The sequence below is a fragment of the Nannospalax galili genome, unplaced genomic scaffold, assembly GCF_000622305.1.
Source record: "Nannospalax galili isolate Female #2095 unplaced genomic scaffold, S.galili_v1.0 scaffold454, whole genome shotgun sequence".
Lineage (NCBI taxonomy): Eukaryota > Metazoa > Chordata > Mammalia > Rodentia > Spalacidae > Nannospalax > Nannospalax galili.
In genome coordinates, this window is record NW_008334929.1 from 648201 (window position 1) to 671787 (window position 23587).

Below are 23587 nucleotides of genomic sequence, written 5' to 3' on the forward strand. Positions count from 1 at the left end.
TTTAAAGAGAGATTAAGAGACTGGAGAGGTGGCTCAGTGGTTGAGAGCACTGGCTGCCCTTGCAGAGCACCCAGGTTTGGTTCCCAGTACCCACACAGTGGCTAATAACTGTCCTAACTCCAGTTCCTGGGATCTAAAGCCCTCTTTTGACTTCTGCGGGCATTGCATGATAAGGGTGCATTTATATAAAAGCAGGCACTTATGTAAATACACTCATACACAAAATAATAAAATATTTTTTAAAAGAGAGATTAAAAGGAGTTACTTTATAACAGAGGGACAGTGCCCCTTCTAGATACCATAGGCTAGCAAAATAAAAGCTCAATGCCAGAAACTGACTCCTTTTTAAGCTATTGCCCAGGGGTCCCATAGAACCTCAAACACTACTGGCCATTGCCCCTGCTCTTGGTTACTCACCAGAACTTCATGGTAAGACCCTACTGGCTGAAGACACTACATACATGAGCTGTACAACAAACAAGGAGAAATGAAGCTGACACTGACTTCAAAGCCTCATCTTTACTGGCTAGCTTTCACAGTGCTGGAAGGTGCTACCTAAAGACAAAGGTAATTGTTCACCTTACCCAGATGTGAATCCCAAGAGCAACATCAACTGGCCTGGCAAGATATGCTCATCAGTGCAATAGTGGCACAAATATTATGGGAGCAACCAACCACTCTCTAATTGGATTTAAGATCTACTTCATAAGATGGAGTCCATACCAGACACTGATATCAGGCCTAGGAACCTGTGACTAGACAGGTCACAGGCCATACATAGGGGAGAACCCAATATTCTGCTAAGTGGATACAGTATTAAACAAACCACTAATGACTTATTGTTATACCCAAAGATTAATGCATCTCTTAACTCTCACCAGAGAAGCTTCCTTATGCAGCATATGGTGACTAACACAGAGATCCACAACCTGCCAATATGGAGAGAACAAAAGGCTACAGAGTGCTTATCCCTAAATAGAACACCTATAGCAAAATTTGCCTCTCAAGGCTCAAGAGCTCATCACGGAAGAGGAGGGGAAAGACTGTAGGGGTTAGAAGTGGCGGCTGACCACAAGGAAACAGAAGAGTTTTTCAGATAGCTGGTCATTTACTTGTATGAATTCACAGGAGTGACAGCATGCACAATTCCCACATAAGCTCAAGCCATAGAAAATCCCAAAATGGATGTGGGGAGATGGCTTACAAATCCTGACCCCACCTGAGAACTACTGGTAACTGATGGCTGCTGAGAGGAAGACAGACAGTCTCATTTAAGGGTGAGAATCTTGGAAGGTTAACCATACTTCAATGGATGGATCCACACTGAAAGGCATTTGGGGGCATAAATTTGACTCTATAGGCATATATATATATTCATGAATAGAAGTTCATGAAATTAGGCATGGGGTAGTAAGGGAGTGTACCTAAATATGATCAAAATATATTGTATAGCCGGGCATGGTGGCGCATGCCTGTAGTCCCAGCACTTGGGAGGCAGAGGCAGGCCAATCTCTGTGAGTTCAAGGCCAGCCTGGTCTACATAATGAGTTCCAGGACAGCTGGGGCCACAGGGAGACCCTGTTTCAAAAAGACCAAAAAAAAAATATATATATTACAAAATTTACAAAAGTTAAATAAAAAATTAAAAGAGAAAGAAGATCCAGTCCAACTGTGGTAGCAAAAGAAAATTTTAAATTAAAAAATTAAAATAGCTAGATGTGGTAGCATATTTTTGTAAGCCAAGCATTCAGGAAGCAGAGGCAGGAGATAGTAAATTTGGGGCCAGATTAGAGACAACCTTATTTCAAAAGAAAGGAAGGAAGAAAGGACAGGGGAAAATGGGATAGGGAAGTGAGAAAAGCAGGTAACGATGCTGGGTTTTTATAAACGCTGGCAATAAAAAGACCTAGGTGATTATCTGACTAGCCATAAAAGGAGCAATTTGTAGCCAAAGTCTCTTTCCCTGCATATAAATACCAATATAGCTTTTGAAACTAAAACCAATTTAGAACATTTGAATGACTGAGGCAGAAGAGAAAGACAGGGAAAACTAAGGTGATTTGGGAAGAGAAAGAAGCCTGACTCCAGTCTAACACAGTGTGGTGGTTTGAATGAGGAATGCGCCCCCATAGGCTCCAAGTATTTGAGTACTCAGTCAGTTACTGTGCTGTTTGTGGAGGTTAGGAGGTGTGTCCTTATGGGAGGAAGCAAGTCACTGGGGGCGGGCTTTGAGAGTTCGTAGCCTTGCCCCACCTGTGGTTTCTCTCTCTGCTTCCTGTGCCTGTTTGAAGATGTGTGCACTCAGTTTTCTGCTCCAACTGCCTCTTGCCACGCCTGCCCACCATGATGGACTCTTACCTCTCTGGAACCATAAGCCAAATAAACTCATTCTTTTAAAAAATTTTTTTATTTATTATTTTTAAATTTTATGTGTATGAATATATTGTGTCCATGTATGCATGTGTATCATGCAATGCACTCAGAGGACAGAAGTGGGTGTCGGATCCCCTGGAACGGGAGTTACAGACAGTTGTTAGCTGCCATGTGGGTGCTGGGATTCGAACCTGGGTCTTCTGCAGGAATAGTCAGTGTTCTTAAGTGCCAAGCCATCACTCCAGTCCTAAACTCTTCCTTCTATAAAAGTTGCTTTGATATGGTGTTTTACCACAGCAACAGAAAACTGCTACAAGTGATAAAGTCATAACCACCTTCAGAGACAATAGTCCCTTTTCTAGAGACATGTCAAAGAATGCTCAAAACATTTAGGTCCAGTACTCCCTCTTGTCCCTAAACCTGAATAATACAACTTATAAACCACTTTACAATTTCTTTTTCAAAGGAAATATTTTAAGAAAATAAGTATAGGATTTCATATATTTTCTACTTCATTTTTAAATTTAATTTTTGAACTCTGCTTCATCTTAGAATCTGGTTGTAAAGGATATCCTTCTGCAGAGTAATTTAAAAAGTCAAAAAAAATCACATATATAGCTGTTAAGAGACTGGGTTTAAATCTAAAGCACGACAACTCATTCTCTAATTCATGAACCCTGCTCTGCCTCAAACTGAGTCACCTTAAGATTCTTTTATGTAGTGAAGTCAAGACTAAGTTTCACCTGAGTGGAGGCCCCTGAGTGGGAAATCCTGAGGACAGAGATAACAGTACTGGGCTCATCTGCCCCACTGCTATTGACAAGGCCAGTCTGTGCTATACACCATGCTTGAGGGTGGTCTGGGCAAGAACCTATGTGAGGAAAAGAGTACTGTAGTGACAAGTCTTTTAAAGCAGTATCTAAAACACCAGTGTCATGAGGTGAAATATTAACAGACAGAACTTCACAGCAATTTTTTTTTTTTGGTCTTTTTGAGATAGGGTCTCCCTGTAGCTCCAGCTGCCTGGAACTCACTCTGTATACCAGGCTGGCCTCGAACTCACAGAGGATCCCCCTGCCTCTGCCTCCCAAGTGCTGGGATTAAAGGCGTGTGCCACCACACCCAGCTCACTGCAATTTTTTCAAAAAACATTTTTAATTTAAATTTTTTTGAGACAGGTTATTGTGTAGTGCAATCTTTCCTTGAATTCACTATGTAGACAAGATTTACCTTGATTTTCTGATCCTCAGGAGTGTTAGGATTGTGTATCACCACGCCTTGTTTATGCAGTACCCATCCTTATCCATGCTAGAAGGCACTCTCTCAGTGAAACTTCATCACTAGCCTTTGATGAAGATTTTGAAGAGTTTACATAAATGGATGGTTTGGGTACAGGGTCACCATAAAGTGACACCGTACTGGCTTTGACGTGGACTGAGGAGACACTCACCCTTTTCCGTGCTTCGCATTTTTGGAAGCTCTCGTGTTGTATAAAAGTAGCTGCAGCAGAAATCCTGGCCAGCGGCACATGGTCTGCATCAAGCATGTTCACAGCTCGCTCCAGGGTCATCTGCACATCTGCATTCCTAGACAAACAGTTACAGATTTGGTGAGACTGGAAACCTGTGTGCCCTCCTGCCTGCCAGCCTGCCTCCCAGGGGTAACTCAGCTGATGTCAAGAAGCATGCAGGTTTTCTTCAGCAAAATAAGCACCAGCACCCAGGGTCAGAAAGTATCAGGAATAGTGGCAGAATTACTATAGCTCTGCTTAGACTGGGCTCTGGGGTACTGTTGGAGAGGATCATAACATATACACACAAAATAAATTAATTAATTAAAAGAAGTGCAACTCTATAAGACAAATATATATTACAATAATTATACCAAAAAGTGACTTTAAAAATCCAATACAACTATATAAATAAAATTAAAAAGAAAGTTGTTCACAGACATTAAAAACCATCTTTACCCTGAGAATGCCACACCTACAGTGAAAAAATTTCCCCTCAAAAAATCATTAGATTTTTCTGAGTTGCTTAGAATCTGCTTTTCATTTGAAAACAATGGTGGCCAGAAACAGAGTTTTGTTTTGGTAAAATAAGTCATGCTGGTGTGTCAGGAAAGGCAATGATTAAATGCCACCATAGCCAGGCCTTTTCTTAACACTGTAACATACAACCCATCATGTTTGCTCTGCCACTGTGAAGAAGCCCCTCTGCTGTCCATCTTAGTGGGTTAATTTTGTCCTTTACTAATTGTGGGTGATGATGAAGTCTCACGTAGTTTGCCACAGAGGCTCATTTATAGAGGACAAATAAAATTGCTATGTGTAAAATAACTCCTAACTGATTCCTAGAGCTATGCTTTTCTCTCCCTTTTTATTTCTGCTTGGAAGGTGGCTAGGTTAGTTTACTATGAACACAATAACATCTAATTCATTCCTCCTAAAACACAAACACTGATGACATCTTGGGAGACTGTTTTCTTTTTTAAAAATATTTATTATTTTTATTTTATGTATATGCACGTATTGCCTGCATGTAGGTAAGTGCACCCATGTCGTGCAGTGCCCACAGAGGACAGAAGAGACTGCTGGATCCCCTGGAACTGGAGTTATGGACAGTTATTAGCTGCTGTGTGGGTGCTGGGATTTGAACCTGGGTCTTCTTCAAGAATAACCAGGGTTGTTAGCCACTGAGCCATCTCTCCAGCCCCAAGAGACTGTTTTCTTTTAAAACTTTAAAAAAAATTTTTCATTTTTTAATTTTATTTTATGTGTATGTGTATATTGACTGCATATATGTAAGTGCACCCATGTTGTGCAATGCCTGCGGAGGTCAGAAGAGGGCATTGGATCCCCTGGGACTGGAATTACGGTCCGTTGTTAGCTGCCATGTGGGTGCTGGAATTCAAACCTTGGGTCTGCTGCAAGAACTGTATTATTACTGTTTACAGAGTCCAGCTCCACACATTCTGACTCCAGTGAGTCGTCAGGAAAGGATATGGTTAAGTAGGCACGGCAAGCTTTTCCAGAATGGAAAAGGAGATAAGTAAGAACAGCACACTACGGAGAGGCCTCACAAGTGTGCTACCTCAAAATCTGTTGTTGCCTTCACCCACTGATGATCTGGGGCTAAAAGCACTTGAAAACAGCAGAGAGTCAAGAAGCTTCTGACTTGCCTGTTCTACTTAAATGAAGTCAAAACTTCCCAGGAGAAAAACACCCTCCTTGCACAGGAAGGGGACACGCTTCTCACGAGGGGCATGAGTAGGCTGAAACAGACCCAGGCGAACAATGAAAATAACACTTGTCTTCATTAGCTTTCTCGGGATAGCTCCTGGTCACTGGTTGCTACTCATTGCACATAGCTGAAACCATTTTGCTTTGCCATATTTCAACCATTCCTGCGTTAAAAAGGTAAATAAACATTGGGCTTACTTTTCCTTCTAAGATTTCCCTTGTGTATGTTAGAAAATAATTAAATGAGGGTGTATGGTTTTCTGTTGTTAGTATACTTGTACTAAGCAAGTGTGGAGAAAGTCCACATGACTGGCTCTCTGCACTGACTTGCTCCCACTCACAAGCTTGCCTGGTGATCTGCTGAGGATCTACCCTCACTGATCCCAGAGTACGCTGCTCTTGTAGTCTCTGAACCACACAACACAGAGTCAGTACCTACAACATGCCCTACTTACTTTCTCTGCTCCTCTCCTAGACTCTCATACATGTTACTCAACTTTTATCTCTACTGGGGTTTATAGCAGGACTAGGCACACGGAAAATGTCTAAAGTTCACTTGTTGAATTATTTGCCAGTAAGATCTATAGAAATCTAAGGCCGGGCATGGTGGTGCACGCCTTTAATCCCAGTACTTGGGAGGCAGAGGCAGGTGGATCTCTGTGAATTCAAAGCCAGCCTGGTCTACGTAGTGAGTTCCAGGACAGCTGGAGCTATAGAGAGACCGTCTCAAAAAGAGGAAAAAAAATCCTACTTTTAGAAAAATTCATGTAGAAATTTTTACTTGGTGATTAAAAAAATTATTTATTGTGTGAGTGTTCTGCCTGCATATATGTAAGTGTACCCATGTTGTGCAATGCCCACAGAGGCCAGAAGAGGACACTGAATCCCTAGAATTGGAGTTATAGAGGGATGTTAGCTACCATATAGGTGTTGGGAACAGAACTCAGGGTCCTCTGGAAGAGCAGCCAGTACTCTTAACCACTGAGCCATTTCTCCAGTCCCTTGATGACTGTTTTAAACATTTCTTATTAGCCTGATCTGAGCAGGTAATAAGTTTCTTCATGCCAACATCTGTTTTCAGCTGCATTAGTAACTGAATGAGTGCCAATTCTTCTGGAATGTCAGATCCATAGTTTAATACTTTGTGTCACTATGTAGGTTTACAGTTGTACTTAGATATTTCATAAGACTGTCCCACACATATGAAAGAACACTTCTTTATTCATGAATTTTTGGTGGTCATAAAAAAGCAGAGTCTGAAAACAGGGTCTGGCCATGGTGAAATATGAAGCCATGGACCAAACTCAGTGGGGCGTGTGGGGGCATGGGGGGTCTGGAGTGAGCAGGAGCATGCTGAAGGAACAAAGGCAGCAGGCATGGGTGTGCAGCCCCTCTGGCATGTCTTCCTCATTATAGGACATTCTCTGGTTTCCTCTCCTTTCCAAAGAAGGCAAAACTTTCCCTTCAGAAATCACAGAAAAGAGGTAATTTCCATTCTCTAGAACTTGAGAATCTCAGGATGATATTTTTTTTACCCTTTATTTTGTATTTCTTAATCCAAACTGTACTCCATCTAGTCTTTGAAATATGATCTAATATTCTGTTAAAATTACATTGTCCATTAAAGAATATTCTGATATAGTACAGGTGCTGATTTCAGAACTGAAGCAAAGAGCAGAGCTATTTAGTTTCCTCTTTCATTCACTCCCTCTCTCACTGCACATTTTCACAGTGCCTACTGCAGACCCACCTCTCTTTTAGGGTCCTAAGAATATAAAGATGAATCAAACATTGACAAGAAGCCAGAAGATTAGTAGGGTAACAGATGAGTTAATGGATAACCACAATATAATACTTTGAGAGAGATAGCCACACAGTGTTGTCTGGCCACTGAAACTAGACTGGGAAGGGACCTGCCAGAAAAATGGTGGTATCTGAGCTCAGTCTAGAATTATGAGTATCTAGACAGCAACACAATAAAGGGCTGGGGTGGTGGGGCTTGGAAGGAGAGAAGGAGAAAGAAAGGGAGGAAGAGGAAGGGCACGGGGGAAAGTCTTGCAGTAAGGTAAGAAGTACAGGAGATTCCATGTAGTTTGAATGTAAATTCCTTAAGTCTTACATGCCGAGTTAAAACGTGTGGAATCGTAGAACGGTTGCAGACTGGGAAGAGAAACGATTAGATTTCAGACCATTTTGACAGTCCTAGAGAACAGCTTAGAGCAAGACTAAAGACAAAGAAACCCACATGATAGAGACAGAAGAGTAAAAATCTAAGACCCAGGGTAAGATGGTCAGTGACTGCAAAGGGCAAATAAGAATGGCTTCAGCTTTCTAATGGTCAGACTTTACCAGGAAAAAGTGGATAGGGACTGAAGGCAGGAAGGAGCTGACGTGGAATATACTGGGCCTGGAATGTCCTAGAGGTTGTCAGTATCAACACGTGGATCTAGAACTTAGAAGTTAGGGTGAAGACGGAACCAGGAGAGGATGGTCCCCAGGAGGGGGGATTCCATGTGTGTTGATACAAAGACTGACACCTATCCGCTTAGGATGTACCTACACTTGTCAGAGATGGTAGGACTGAAGCCACAGTGCAGTCAGTTGATGAGCCTGGGAAATACAGGGGCTGTTTAAGATGAGGGCACAGAGCTGGAGGAAGAGAATACCAGAGAGCAGAGGATGTGGGACAACAGTTTCATTATTGTTACTTTGCTAGAATTGCACCTAACAAATCCTAGAGTAGGCATTCAGTACATTTTAAATTACCCATTTAAAGGCCTCGGTCATGTTTTTTCTCCATAGATAATCGCCTAATATGTATTTTCCTCTTTATAAATATGTTCATATTGGCAAAGGTCTTCCTACAAGGAATGGGAGAAGTTTCACACTAAATTTTAGGAAAAATATTTCCTTCTACAAAATTAGATGAGCTCAACACATTTTTCTAAAATTAGTTTATTGCCCTGGCTTAGCCAATGGGCGTACTGCACAATTTCACTTAAGAAGATGGTGAAAGGTTGGCAACTACCACTAAGCAACTTTAAAACCAAACTACAACCACATATGAATGTTTTTCCCTAGTAAAGCTATTTTTAAAGTCCCTGATTTAGTCATCCATCCATTTCTAAACCTTTCTCATTGTAACTTCTGCAGTTCGCCAAACTTGTGCTTGGTTAACTTGACTAAGTTAGGTTCCCCAAACTGAAGTGAAGGCCTAACTGAAATAGGAAAGGCACTGACTTTTAATTGAATTTAAAAGTTGATAATTTGGGGCTGGAGAAATGGCTCAGCAGTGGAGAGCACTGGCTGCTCTTGAAGAGGACCTGGGTTCGATTCCCAGCACACACAGTGCAGCTGTTATTCCAGTTCCAGGGGATCTGACGCCTTCTTCTGTCCTTTGCGGGCATTGCAGGACATGGGTGCACTTACACACGTGCAGGCAATACACTCATACACATAAAATAAAAATAATAAATATACTTAAAAATTTATAATTTTGCTAAAGAAATACTCTCCAAATCCCAAGTACTGGAATCAAAGGACAGAAAGAGACACTTAGAAATCACCTGCGAACGAAAACAGTCATCAAAACGGCGTTTTTGCCTTTTCGTTCCTTTTCAGGGATGATTAACAAGTGCTCCATTTCTTGGTCTTCTCCCTAGTTTCTCCTGCTCTAGTTCATGCAGCTCTAGCATCCTCTCTATACTGTGCTCAGTGAGAGGACATCAGATAGTAAACTGACAAGACCAGAGTGGATCCCAGCCAGAAGGCGCCTAAGCCCCTAACGGGAAAGAGAGCAGGCAGCTGGGCTTCAGGGCGCAACTGAGCATCCTCGGGAAAACTCCCGGCGGTCTTCCGAGCCCGTCTGGGGTCGGGGCACGGGGAGGCTCACCCAAGCGGTTCCACGCGCAGGTCCTCGCCCGCGGCCGCCTGGCCCGCGGTGGGCAGTGTCCGCCCCGGGTCCCGCGTGGCGCTGCGCACTGAGCTCCGTGGCCAGGAGGCGCGCGCCGCCCTGCTGAGCGCACCCTGCGGCCGGACTTTGGCCGCGGGGCCCACGCGCACCTCCTCTAGCAGGCTGCCCGCGCTGACGAAGGCCGCGTCGCTGAGCGACCCGTAGCCGGGAGGCCTGCGCGCGGCGCCCGCCTGCCGGACGCTCAGGACTTCCGAGCGCGCGTAGCGTGGCAAGGTGAGGCGCGCCCCGGGCGCCGCGCGGCTCCTCCAGGCGAACGGGTACTCGCTGTGCGCGTAGCGAGCATGCTCGGGGCTGCCGTCCGGGGAAATCTCCAGTCTGCGCAAGGGCCGCCTCAGCGACCGCTCCTCCACCGACTTCTGCGAGCCGTACTGCGCCGTCCCTCTGCCCCAGCGACTGCCGTAAGTGGCAGCCACGCCGGCCTGCAGAACGGAAATGCATTCAAATGAAGCACAAGGGCTCTGGGACTATTATCCAAGATGCCCATTTCTTCAGGTCAGATGGAGAAGGTCGAGTCGCATTTATTTGCACTAGGGTTTAAAGTCCACTTTTCCATAGTGACCGCGCAAATGTTCTCAAAATTCGGGAAACAAGAACCCTTAGGACAGATAAAGAAAAAAACTAAAGACATTAGAAGATGTTTTCCTGGTACTCAGATGACAGGGCTACGTCCTTTGGCACCCTACCTTTAGCATGTCATAATCCCTCGTGACGGGTGAACACCTTTCAACAAAATCATTCTCCACCAAGTGCAGGCTGTAGACGTACTCCGGAACGCTGCTAGTTCGGTGAAGATTTCCTGCAATTAAGCAAACGCTAAAATAAATATAAATGGACCAACCAACAATTATAGAATACAAGTATTAAGTGTATATCTTAGTGCTTTTCGATGCTGATTGGACACTAATTTTGGAATGTCAATTGATCAAAGGTTATCAAAACATTCTCTGAGTTTTTCCAGATGAAAGTCTAATTTAAAAAATTAAAAGCAGCAGCCAAGACTGTCAGAGAATCTCTTTCTCTTTATCTCTTCCTTTCTAAATAGGGGCCAGCCTAAGATAGTGAAATCAAGCAAACTACCTATCAAGGAAGAAAAGAAGGGGAAGGAAAGGAAGAAAGAGCCAAACCAATACAGAGGAGGGGATTGTGAAAGTCCAAAATTACAACACTGAACATTTTTGTGAATCACTGGTTGGTTTGGTTCAGTTTCTCAAGTTGATTTCTGCTCCCAGGGAAAAAGAGCTCTGTTATTCAAGCACTAATGTAGGCAACTAAATACAGTGTTGACTCAAAGGCTTCTAGATAATGCAACTTCGTATAAACAAGGAGGTGGATCAGTGTAGTCCAAGAAAGCCTATCAATGGAAAGCCATCTCTCCAGCCCAAGAGGGAAGTTCATAATTCTAAGTGTCCACATTAAAAACCCAAAAAGAGCACATATAAATGACTTAGCAGTTCAACTCAAGACTCTGGAAAGGGAAGAACAAACCAAACCCAAACCCAAACCCAGTATGAGAAGAAATAACAAAAATTAGAGCAGAAATTAATGAAATAGAAATAAATAAAACAATACAAAGAATCAATGAATCTAAGAGCTGATTCTTTGAAAAGTTAAACAAGATAGACAGACCCTTAGCCCAGTTAACCAAAAGAAAGAAAGAGCAAATCCAAATGAAAATCAGAGATGAAAGGGGAAACATCACAACACACACCAAAAGAAAAGAAAATCCAGAATATTATAAGGAAATATTTTAAAAGCCTATACTCTACTAAATTTGAAAATCTGAAAGAAATGAATGAATTTCTAAATTCATGGAAACAACCAAAGTTAAATCAAGAAGAGATCAACAGTTTAAACAGACCCACAACAAATAAGGAAATTGAAACAGTAATACAAAAGTTCCTGACTAAAAAAAGTCCAGGCCCAGATGGATTCACAGCAGAATTATACCAGACATTTAAAGATCTACAACCAATACTTCTTAAATTATTCAAAAACATAGAAACAGAGGGAGAACTCCCAAACCCCTTTCCATGAAGCCAGTATCATGCTAATACCAAAACCAGGTAACGACACAACGATAACAACAACAACAAAAAAGAAAACTATAGATCCATATTCTTAATGAACATAGATGCAAAGATACTCAACAAAATATGCACAAACCACATACAGACACACATCAAAAAGATCATCCATCATGATCGAGTAGGCTTTATTCCAGAGATGCAGGTCCAGTTCAATATAAGTAAGTCAATAAATGTAATAAATGGACTTAGAGACAAAAACCACATGGTCACCTCAATAAAGGTAGAAAAGGCCTTTGACAAAATCCAACATGAATTCACATAGAAAGTTCTAGAGAAAATTTGACTGGAAGGAACATACCTCAACATAATTAAAGTTATATATAACAAACCCACAGCCTAAATGGAAAAAAAAATGGAAAGTTCTAGAGAAAATTTGACTGGAAGGAACATACCTCAACATAATTAAAGTTATATATGATAAAAGCACAGCCATCATTACTCTAAATGGAAAAAAAAATGGAAAGTTCTAGAGAAAATTTGACTGGAAGGAACATACCTCAACATAATTAAAGTTATATATGATAAAAGCACAGCCATCATTACTTTAAATGGAAAAAAAATAGAAGCATTCTCATTAAAATTAGGAACCAGATAAGGCTGTCCACTATCTCCACTCCTTTTCAATACAGTGCTTGAAACTCTTGGTAGAGACAAGAGAAGGAAATTAAAGGAGAACTAATTGGAAAAGAAGAGATTAAATTACCACTATTTGCAGATGATATGATATTATATATAAGAGATCCCAAAAATTCCGCCAGAAAACTGCAAGAAATGATTGATGCTTTCAGTAAAGAGGCAGGTTACAAAATCAACTTACAAAAATCAGTAGCCTTTAACAAGCAATTGGAAAAAACATTCAAGGAAACTCTCCCATTTTACAATAGCCTAAAAAAAAAAAATCTAGGAATAAACCTAATCAAAAACATTAAGGATCTCTACAATGAAAAGAGATAGAAGACACCAGAAGATGGAAGGATCTACTGTGCTTATGAATTGATAGAATTAATACTGTAAAAATGACCATCTATAGATTCAACACAATGCCAATCAAAAGCACCAAGACATTAGTCACAGGGCTAGAAAAAAAAATCCTAAAATTATATGAAATCACAAAAGACCTGGATAGTCAAAGCAATCTTAGGCAAAAAGAGCAATGCTGGGGAATCACCATCCCAGATTCCAAACTATATTACAGAGCTATAGTCATAAAAAAAAGCATGGTACCTGCACAAAAATAGACACATAGATCAATAGATCACAACAGAAGACCTAAAGAAGAGTACATGCAATTTCAGCTACCTGATATTTGACAAAGGTGCCAAGAACACAAAATGGAGGAAAGACAGTGTCTTCAGCAAATGGTGCTGGCAAAACTGGATCTCCACTATAGAAGAATGAAATTGGACCCTATCTCTCACTCTGCACAAAAGTCAATTCCAAATGGACCAAAGACTTCAATATAAAATGTGAAACTCTGAAACTGCTAGAAGAAAACACAGGTAGTATCCTACAAGATATAAGTGTAGGAAAGGACTTTCTAAACCAGACACCAGTTGTTTAGGTATTAAAGTCCACAATCAACAAATGGGTCCTCATTCAGCTACAAAGCTTCCATACAGCAAAAGAAACAACCAAGGAAATGCAGATAAAACCCACTTTAAGATTCCATCTTACCCCCATCAGACTGGCTAAGATCAAGAAAATATAAGAAACCAAATGCTGGCAAGGATGTGGAGAAAGGGAAATGCTCATTCACTGCTGGTGCAAACTTGTGTAACCCCTATGGAAAGCAGGGTGGAGAAGTCTTAAAAAACTAAAAATGAATCTACCGTATGATCGGGTTATACCACTCCTTCTTTGGCACATATCCAAAGGACCCATCCTACTGTAGAGGTACCTATACATGTTTATTGCTGCTGTCTTCACAATAGCTAAGAATGGCAACAACCTGAATGCCCTGCAGGTGATGAATGGATAATGGAAATGTGGTACATTTATACAATGGAGTCCTATTCAGTGATAAGAAAAGATGAAATTGTGAAATTTGCAGGTAAATGGATGGAACTAGAAACTATTTTGCTAAGTGAAGTAACACAGACTCAGAAAAACAAGCAATGTATGTTCTCCTTCATTTGCGGATCATAGCACCAATCCCTTATATGTGAGTATATATTTCAATGTAACAGCAGGAGCCAAGAAAATGGAAAGGAAGCATGGAGGTAAAGGGAAAGAAAGAGCCCAAAATAGGGGGATAGTAGGAAACATGTTATTAAGAGGGACATAAGGAAAATGGGGGTATTCAACTGGGAAAGTAGGAGGAAAGGACATATAAGGAACCATGGGGGAAGAAGGAACTCAAGAGGGGGGATAATAGGGGGAAACAGGGGCACTTAAACTGGGGAAGGAGGAGGAGGAGGGTGGTTAGACAGGGAGAGAGAAGGGAGAGATAAAGCTTAGGTAGCATTAAAAACACAGGGAAATGTATTAACTCAAAACCCCTCTGAAAAATACACATAACAAATCTGAACATACGTGCATGTGTATACACGAAGGCTATATAACAAGGAACACAGTGCCAGACAGGAGAAACTTTGCCTCAAGTTGTTAGTCAGGGTAATCCAAGAGACTCCCAAAATAACACAAGATATTGCCACAGAACTTGAAGATATGACTCTATTACCTCCCAGGACTTGAAGACAGGACATATTTTGGACAACAGACTTGGAACTGACCTGGAAGCCTTCTCCCTAAAGACTAGCTCTCATAGTTCTAGAGGATACTAAGCAAACTGCTAAAGGAGAAAAATCAATGGGCCAACCCTAATAACTACAATGACTGGCACAGCAAACTCTCTATTGGTGCAGTAATGGTAGTTTTATCTAGGGATAATTAACAACTATCTAATTGGACTTAAGGCCTTCTTAATGGGAGAGAACTCGTGGGTGGCACTGTAAATATAGCCAAATCCACATGGCTGGAGAGGTCAGAGATCATAGAGAAAACCCTATCTCTGTCATATCTCTAGAAAAATGAAATTTCTTACAGTATGCTAACTATGTATCCTTACATTTACAGACAAATATATCATATACCACTCATCAAAGAAGTTTCTTTTTGCAATAGATGGAGGCTATTACAGAGTTCTACAACTGGTCAGAAACGGAGACTATATATCTGAGAGATGCCCAACCCTAAATGACAAGTCTACAGTGGAACCTGGAACATAGCGGAACAGGGGGTAGAGAGAACTCTCTACCTGAACTCTCACCAGCGAAGCATCCTCATACAGCAGAGTGCAAGGCACAGAGATGGCCACAACTGGCTAAATTTTAGAGAATAAGAGACTGAAGAGTGGGTGTCCCTGAATAGGTCTCCTATATTAAACCTCACCCACCATGGCTCAGGGACCATGTGGAAGAGCAGGCCCCAACCCTAGCCTAGGAACTGTTGGCAACTGAATACTTCTGGGTGAGGGAGAGTAGATCTGCTTTAAGGGAGAGACTCTGGATAGGCTGACTAAACCCCAGTGGATGAACTTGCACTGGAGGACATCTGGGTACAAATGCTTGACTGGAAAGGACTTAACATATATGGCAGAGTGCATGAAATTCATGGGAGTGGCAGGGGGAGCTACAGGAGGGGAAGATGGGGAGGGGGCTTAAATTTGATTAAGATATATTATATGAAATGCACAGAAACTCAATAAAAATATTTATTAAAAAACAACATATGGCTGGGTGTGGTGGCTCCCCAGCACTTGGGAGGCAAAGGCAGGCGGATCTCTGTGAGTTCAAGACCAGCCTGGTCTACATAGTGAGTTCCAGGACAGCTGGGGCTACAGGGAGACCCTATGGTGCGCGTGGTCCCGCAGGGATCGGTCCCCTGGTCTCAGCCGCGTGCCCTGGAAGAAGGCGGGTCTGGCCCCGCGGGCTTCTCCGTGTCTCTGTGGGTCTCTGCTGCTGGAGCGTTGTCCAGCCGTGTCTCCGCCCTGATTTCACCCGTGTACTTTCCTCAATATGTGAGTTCCACCGGCCGCTAGAACACGCAGGAAAGTACGAGGTGGCTGAAGCTGGGATCCGCGAGTCAGTGATGGAGGAATGTTGCCTCGGGAGAGGCTGGATCGCTGGTAGTAAGACGTGGGACTCTGCTTAGTCCGTGTTACAGCTTTTATTAAGTGTTCAGTTCCTAGTGATCCAGCTCTCTGTTACTGAGAGAAGACTGGGATATTTATACCATGGGGGTAGTGGTAAAAGCTTTGGCTGATAGATACTTTGTGAGACATTCTATTTGCATATGGAAGTGGGTTACTGCCGCTGCCAGACCGCTGACTGCCTGAAAAATCACACAGGAAAGCATGGTATTCCTAGAGCCAGAGGCCATGTTTATGTTAGGGCATTTGTGGCGGGCACTTCAAAAGGAGAGTCAGGAAAAATGCCAGGAAGGCACCCTGTTATGAAAGGAGTCTCAGCACATGGCTCCGAGCTCATGAGCTATCCAGATATGAAGAGACTTCTACTTCACATTAACAGAGGCCCCCAACAAGACCCTGTCTCAAAAAGACAAAAAATAATAAATAAATAAATAAAATAAATAAATAAATAAATAAAAATAAAAAACAGCAGAGAACTAGGGAAATATTCAGGAGGCCTTAAATGTAACCGAGAAACTGGCAGCTGATCACTGCTGAGTGAGGAAGAGCTGATCTTCTTTAAGGGAGTGATGCTCGATAGGCCACGTGAAATTCTGTGGGTGGGCTATGGGGGTGCAGATGGGGAGATATAAATATGATTAAAATGTATTGTATGAAATCCACAAAAATTCAATAAAAATGTACACTGAAAAGATAAAAGATGGAAATAGCCTCCAAAGAACTGTTCCTGAATGGCCATTAGAAAAGTGAGGGAAGGGTACTGGGTATGGCCACATACACCTACAGCACTCAGGAGGCAGAGGCAGAGGCAGGTAGATCTCTGTGTTGGAGGCCAGCCTGGTCTACACTGTGAGTTCCAGACCAGCCAGAGATAGAAAGACTTGATCTCAAATATCAAAAACAAAAATGAGGCCAGGGTGGTACTGTAGATGACAATGGTCTAGAGGCCCCCATTTGCAGGAATTTTCTAAAACTGCATGCTTTCATCATCTATCACTATGTTATATAGCTACAGGAATTAATGGCTCTAGGAACCATTCATATATGACCAATAGTATTTTTCTATTGAAGATTGTCCTGTCTTTTATGTATTCAATTTTCATATAGCATAATATTTTGAACATGAACACTCTTAAATTACTTTTCTTTCTTTTTCTTGTTTTTGAGATGAGGTCTACTTATGAGAATATCTGGAGTTATTCTCTTGCCTCAGATTCCTGAGTGTGGGGACTACAGATGTGTGCTACCACACCTGGCCTGATTTTTCAAGTTTAAGAATCTTTAAATTGTCCCCAGTAAAACAGTATATTCTATCAAGTAGCTACTTAGTGACTTTTATAATCATGTTTATTAACATAAAAATATGTTTAGTATTAAACATTCACATCTTACAGCAGGTTTTAGGGCTTTTAAAAACAACTTTCATGAACTCCTTACATTTCAATATTAGTTTTAGGGAGCTTGAATTACTTTGTTTCTTTAAAATATTCTGTAATACAACTATTATCACCCCCATTTATTTTTGATTAACTGTTTTATTCTTTGAGACAGGGTCTTGTTCTGCAGCTCCAGCTGGGCTGCTACTTACTATGTGGATCAAGGTGGCAATCTTCCTACCTCAGTGTCTCAGAGTGCTAGGTTCAGACATGAAGTATTATGCCTGCTCTGCACTCCATTTTTATGACTAGGGAAACTCAATTGATTTTCCTTAAATTGTAAGAACAAAACAGGCATGGATTCTCTACTGCTTGACTTCATGGTGCCTAATCTGAAACCATCATTTACGAAAATTCAGGGTGACTGCTGGCAGAGTTCTGATATGAGAACCTAAATCAATCATCCTCTTTTTCCAGGTAATCATCCGAGGAATACCATGCACTCTGGGAATAGTTATTTATTTGCTGTCATGAGCTCTTATAAGGAAGCTTTCTAAGTTTTCAGGTGAATGAACTGAGACTGTGTTTAATGATTCTCCAAATAAACTATAAGGTAGTTGGTCACTGTGGGGGGGTATGTGTGTCAAAATTGGATTTTTAAACCACAGACTCTCCTATGGAATACACACATGTAGAAGACATGATCCCTGATACTCAGCCCACCTATGGGCACACAGATGGTATCCTTGTTAAAAGGACAATTTTAAACAACAAACACAGAGTGCTTTGGTTAGGCAATCATTTAAGATTGATAAAGTGTATTAAATGTGAATTAGCCAACTGTGTTCTAAAATTTTAAAGAAAATTTAAACTGCGTTTTTAAAATCAGGGTGGTGGTGGCACCCATGTCGGCTCATTAAACAAGGGCCAAAAGGGGGGGGTGTGAGAAATAGGTGGTCATCAGCACTAGATCGAGAACTATTTGAGACTGGTTGCTGCTGCGTGAGGGAGAGTATGACTTACATATGACCACTGGATGGGCTGACTAGACTCCAGTGGATGCATTTACACTGAAGGACATTTGGGTACAAACACCTGAATGAATAGGATTCAGCATGTAAGGCAGAGTGCATGGGGTTGGGGGGGGTGATAGATGGGAGAGGGGGGGTCTGGACGTGAGTGGGAAATATTTTACGAAATTTTAAAAGCGCAATAAAAAAATATTACACAAACGAATAATTGGAAATTAACTCATTAAGACAAGTAGTCATTATTTTCTGTTCAGATAGAAAATAAAACATGTAAGAATGGCTCAAACATATAACACAGCCATTCTGTTTCCAAAAATGGAAAAAAGTCAATAAAAATGTTCTATATATAGAGGTATATCCTGTCTTAAATAAACAACACAAAAATCTAGGTTTCCAGCTGAGTGATGCAGCTTAGCTGGCAGAGTACTTTCCCAGTATGCACGAGGTCCCAAGGCCCCAAGGCCCTGAACCTCCAGAGCTGCATAACCCAGGCATGGTGGTACATGTCTGTCATCCCAGCACTTGGGATGAAAGCAGGCAGATCAGGAGTTCAAGGTCATTCTCAGATACATGGCAAGTTCCAGGCCAGCCTGGGATACATGAAACCTAGCTCATTAAGAAAAAAAAAACCCGTTTTCTTACATTGAAAATTCAGTTTTGACTCTGTGCTGGACAGCTTTAGTGTCAACTTGACACACTTGGGTTGAGAGAGCCTCAATTGGGGAATTGCCTCCATAGGATTGGCCTGTGGCCATGTCTGAGGGGCATCTTCTTGACTGCTGAGTGATGTGGGAGGGCCCAGCCCACCATGGGTGGTGCCACCCCTGGGCAGGTGGGCCTGTGTTGCATAAGAAAGCAGGCTGAGCAGGGGTCAGGGAAACAAGCCAGTAAGCAGCAATCCCCCATGGCCTGTGCTCCAGCTCCTGCCTCCAGGTTCTGGCCCTGAGTTCCTACCTTGGGTTCCCTGATGAACTGTGACCTGGGAGATGTAAGTTGAATAAACCCTTTCCTCCCCAAGTTGGTAGTGGTCAGAGTACTTTGTCACAGCAATGGAGAAACAAACTATGACAGAAATTGGTACCAGAGAGTGGGGTACTGCTGTGACAGACCTGACGTTGGAGGACTGTGGAAGCATTTGAAACCCTGGGCTGGAAAAGCCTTTGAGTGCTTAGTTTGTTGCTGTGGAGCTTGGAAAGGTTATGCTGAAAGAGCTGTGGAGGGAAGCCTGCCTTATGAAGAAGCTTCAAAGGGAAGCGGAGACTTTCAGGGCTGTTCGTGTGATATTTGGAACTGAGAATCTGTGGGTTCTGGACTGCTGGGGTTGAAGAATCAGCTTTGATTAAGAAGAGATCAGAACTTGAAGTAAAACCATTGCTTTACTGGGACAATTGATGCTGGCTAGCTGGGGCTGAAAATGGTGAAGTCTTCTGGGAGGTATTTCCTCAGGGTCAGCACACAGAGGGGACCTGAGCCTCTAGCTCAAGCTGGAAGCAGGACTTGGTCATGTGTAAGAGTCTCCTGCATGGTTCTGGTGTTGAAAGTGTGAAGGGGTCACAGACAGCAGCTGAGGCTTGGCACTCTTGAGAGGCCAGGAAAGGCCATAGGTGAAAGTTCAGCTTCAGTTACAGTGAAGACCCCAGGATTGAAGGGGTCATGGAGAGAATCTGAGGCTTTGCACCCCAAGAAGCAAGAAGAGACCATTGGTGAAGGTATAGCCTCAGTTTCAGTGGAGACCCCAGCTTTTTGGAGATGTCAGGACCATGGGATGACCACCAAGGGCAGCAGGTGTGGAATGGAGCTGGCCTGGGTCTGTGAGACAGGCTGTGTGTGCTGTGGATGGCAGAGTCAGAGAAGTGGAGCTGCCAGAACCCTTTGGAGCCCAGAAGGTCGTGAGTGAACCCCAGATGTCCAGCCTTGAGCTACTTTGCTGGACTTTGGTTTTGCTTAGGTGTGTCCAATTCTTCCCTTTGAAATAAGACAGTACTTGTTTTGGGTTTTACAGCTCACCTACAGTTAAGAGACTTTTAAAAGAGACTATGGACTTTTAAGTGTTTGGAGTTTTTAAAGGACTGGGGTTTTTTTGTTGCAGGCCCGATTAGAGGACCGTCCATCTTGTTACCTTACATGACCTGGCCTAGTTATTTCTCAGTTTCCCCCAAACCATCCATCATTTACTCCATTACACAAGAGGGGGGAGGCATGGGTGTGTGTGTGTGTGAGAGAGAGTTCCTGGAATTGACCACATGTCAGGCCAAGATGCTTGCTCTGGGGGGTTGGAAAACAATTTAATTGGTCTGTTTAAGATGAAAAACAACTATGAACTTTAACTGACTTATGCAAATATGAACTTGTGTTAGAACCATAATGATTGGTCCCTTGTATTTCTGCTTTTGCAAACCACCTGAGTGTGTATAAAAGGTCCTTGCAAACTCCCTTTGCAGCTGCTCTCTGTATGCACTCCCAGGAATGCAGGGACAGCCCGGCAGTAAAATAAATCTCCCTTACCTCTACTTGGACCTTGTGGCATGGCTTGATTTCCAACCTACAACAATATTAACACATCTTGGGGAGGAAAGGGTTTATTCAGCTTACATCTCCTGGGTCACAGTTCATAACTGAGGGAGCTCAAGGTAGGAACTCAGGGCAAGAACCTGGAGGCAGGAGCTGGAGCACAGGCTTTGGAGGAACATTGCTTACTGGCTTGCTCCCCTGGCCCCTGCTCAGCCTTGCTTTCTTATACAACACAGGCTCACCTGCCTAGGGGTGGCACCACCTACAGTGGGCTGGGCCCTTCCACATCACTCAACAATCAAGAAGATGCCCCACAGACATGGCCAAAGGCCAGTCCTATGGAGGTAATTCCCCAATTGAGACTCCCTCAACCCAGGTGTGTCAAGTTGACACTTAAGCTAGCCAGCACAGCCTTAAAATGCAAAGGCTTGTCTTTTTCTAAATAAACAATAACCACTAAACTTGTAGTCCTGATGTTGAGCTCTATTCTCCTTTTTGTGTGCAGACCACCAAGATGCCTCAGTGTCCGTAAGTTCATTGACTAAGAATTTCTGAAAGGGGTTTACCTGAGCAAACATACTTTCAAAGGTGATGTGACGTGGGACCCACTACGCCAAACTAAGGTACCTTGTTCCTTTGGGAAACAGCACAGGTCCTCAACTTCATCCGTTCATCCTTGAAGCAGCCCAAACTGAATCAAACTGACATCTCTCCAAACAGGTCATAAAACTTTCATTTCAAAAGGGACTCAGAAGTCCCTTTCTATACCTGGGAAAGCAATGTCTCCTTGGGAAGAATCTGGGTAGCAGTAGTTCTTATTCTTCAAGTATCTTTAAAATATTTAATCCATTAAATTTAGGTGCCTATATTACAGGCATGGCATTTTGAAATGTATTAGATGGAAATTATATAGCAATTCATATTTAAATGGATTCTTAACAAAATCTTGTTAACAAAAATAGGAATTTGGGACTAAAAGCATACCTCAGTGGCAGTGGGGAGTTTAGTTTAGGGTTAGTACCTAGCACAGAAGGAGGGAGGGAGAGAAGGAGGAGGGGGAAAGGAAAGAAAGGAAAGGAGGAAGGAAGGAAAGGGAGAGGATTAAAGGGATACATGATGTTCATAGTTACCAAGGAACATACATCAGCATTTCAAAGTTGGTGAAGGATTTTTGTTGTGGTTATGTGTATACTGTAAATTTATTTCCCTGGAGATATGTGTAGATGTATATATTTACAGAGATATGTATAGGTGCATATATTTATGGAGATATGTGTAGGTGCATATATTTATGCAATTCTGTATCTTGTATACTTTATATAAGACCTAGGTAAATGTTTTCTCAGGCTAGAAAATGAGTGGGATTTGTTGGTTTTGAAAACAATAAGGAAGAACTAATTTAAAGCAGATCAAGGGCAAATAATATTTTGTATTATGGAAAATTTAACAAGCAGTTATGCAGTGTTATCCAGCTAACACAATTCAGTCAGTGGTAAACAAGTCACTCTCACTGTATCTGGTGTATATTGCAAAGCACTGACTTTGCATTCTTATAAAGTTAAATTTGTCAAGGATAGACCAGTTCTTCTGAGAGATTGGCCACCACATATGCTATGTAGCTGTATGAGACTAGTTGATGGCAGTCATCACTCACACTACTTACAAGTTACCAGAAGCCCTTTTTTGATGCTTTTATAGTGGTTTGAGGACAATCTTCTGATATACCAGTTCATGGTATTTGGGGAGCAATACTCAAATTATTGTACTAGATAATAACAAAAATATTAAAATGTTCCTTCAGGGTTGAGGATATAGCTCAGTTGGGAGCATCCTTACCTGGCACACACAAAGTGCTGGGTTTGATCTCCAGCACCACATAAACTTTTCCTGGTAGTGCACACCTGTCATCCCGGCACTCAGGAGGTAGAGGCAGAAGGATCAGGAGTTCAGGGTCATCCTCAGCTACATAATGAGTTTGAGATGGGTCTACATGACACTCTGTCTCAAAAGAAGAAATAAATACAAAAAGGTCTTTTTATATTATGGTGTCTGTTATGTTTTGTTTGCAGTTTCTAAATATGCGATAATAGAATTTGTGATAATAAACTAGTGACTCAGGACTAAAGGTGTAGGTCTGTGGTAGAATGCTTGCCTTTCATTTATAAAGTCCCTGAGTTTGATCTCTAACACTAAAACAAATAAATGATCTAGTAACTTAGTATGCCAGTAAAGTACTAAGTAAATATATCTCAGAGTATCTAAATTCACTACTTTCTATAAATTGCCTGCCTACCATTCCTGCCTATCTGCTGAGCTGCCCAGAATAATTATTTGTAAGGCTTTAGAACTCAGTGACATAACACTACAAAATCACCTTGATTTGATTCATGGTCCAATGGTCAGTTTATAGAATTTACCACTTCATTACTTTTTGCTTTAAAAATCTCACTACAGGCTTGATGTGATATCTCAAGACTTCTATCCCAGTAAGAGGCTACAAGTAGGAGGTCTCAGGCCAGCCTGAGTTACATAGTGAGTTCTAGGCCAGCTATTTCAAAAGCCTTTAAAATAAACCTTTTTTCTTTTTACTGCAGAATTGGGTGTGATGATGTGTGCTTATAGTCCCATTTGCTTAGGGGGCTGCACAGGAGGATCTCTTGGATTTTGAGGCTAGCCTGTGCAATACGACAGGAGCCAACTGAAATGGCACGATGACAAAACAACAAAAAACAAAAACCAATTCTTCAACATGGGTTTTCTTTACAAGGAATCTTAAGCCCTTCTATGTCTTAGCTTTTTATCAGCTAGAGCTAACCTCTTCTTTCCTTACTGATTGTAACTCTCT

At 42.0% G+C, this 23587-nt stretch overlaps 1 protein-coding gene across 1 annotated transcript in view; it reads right to left on the minus strand.

The window, feature by feature from the left end:
- The window catches only part of Pkp2 (plakophilin 2), a 75842-nt gene that overhangs the window by 44554 nt on the left and 7701 nt on the right, over window positions 1–23587 (minus strand). The window contains exons 2-4 of the mRNA XM_008829656.3: window positions 10271–10383; window positions 9507–10006; window positions 3824–3959 (exon numbers count right to left, since the gene is read on the minus strand). Coding sequence (XP_008827878.1) covers window positions 3824–3959; window positions 9507–10006; window positions 10271–10383 — 749 coding nt within the window. The remainder of the gene's footprint in view (window positions 1–3823; window positions 3960–9506; window positions 10007–10270; window positions 10384–23587) is intronic.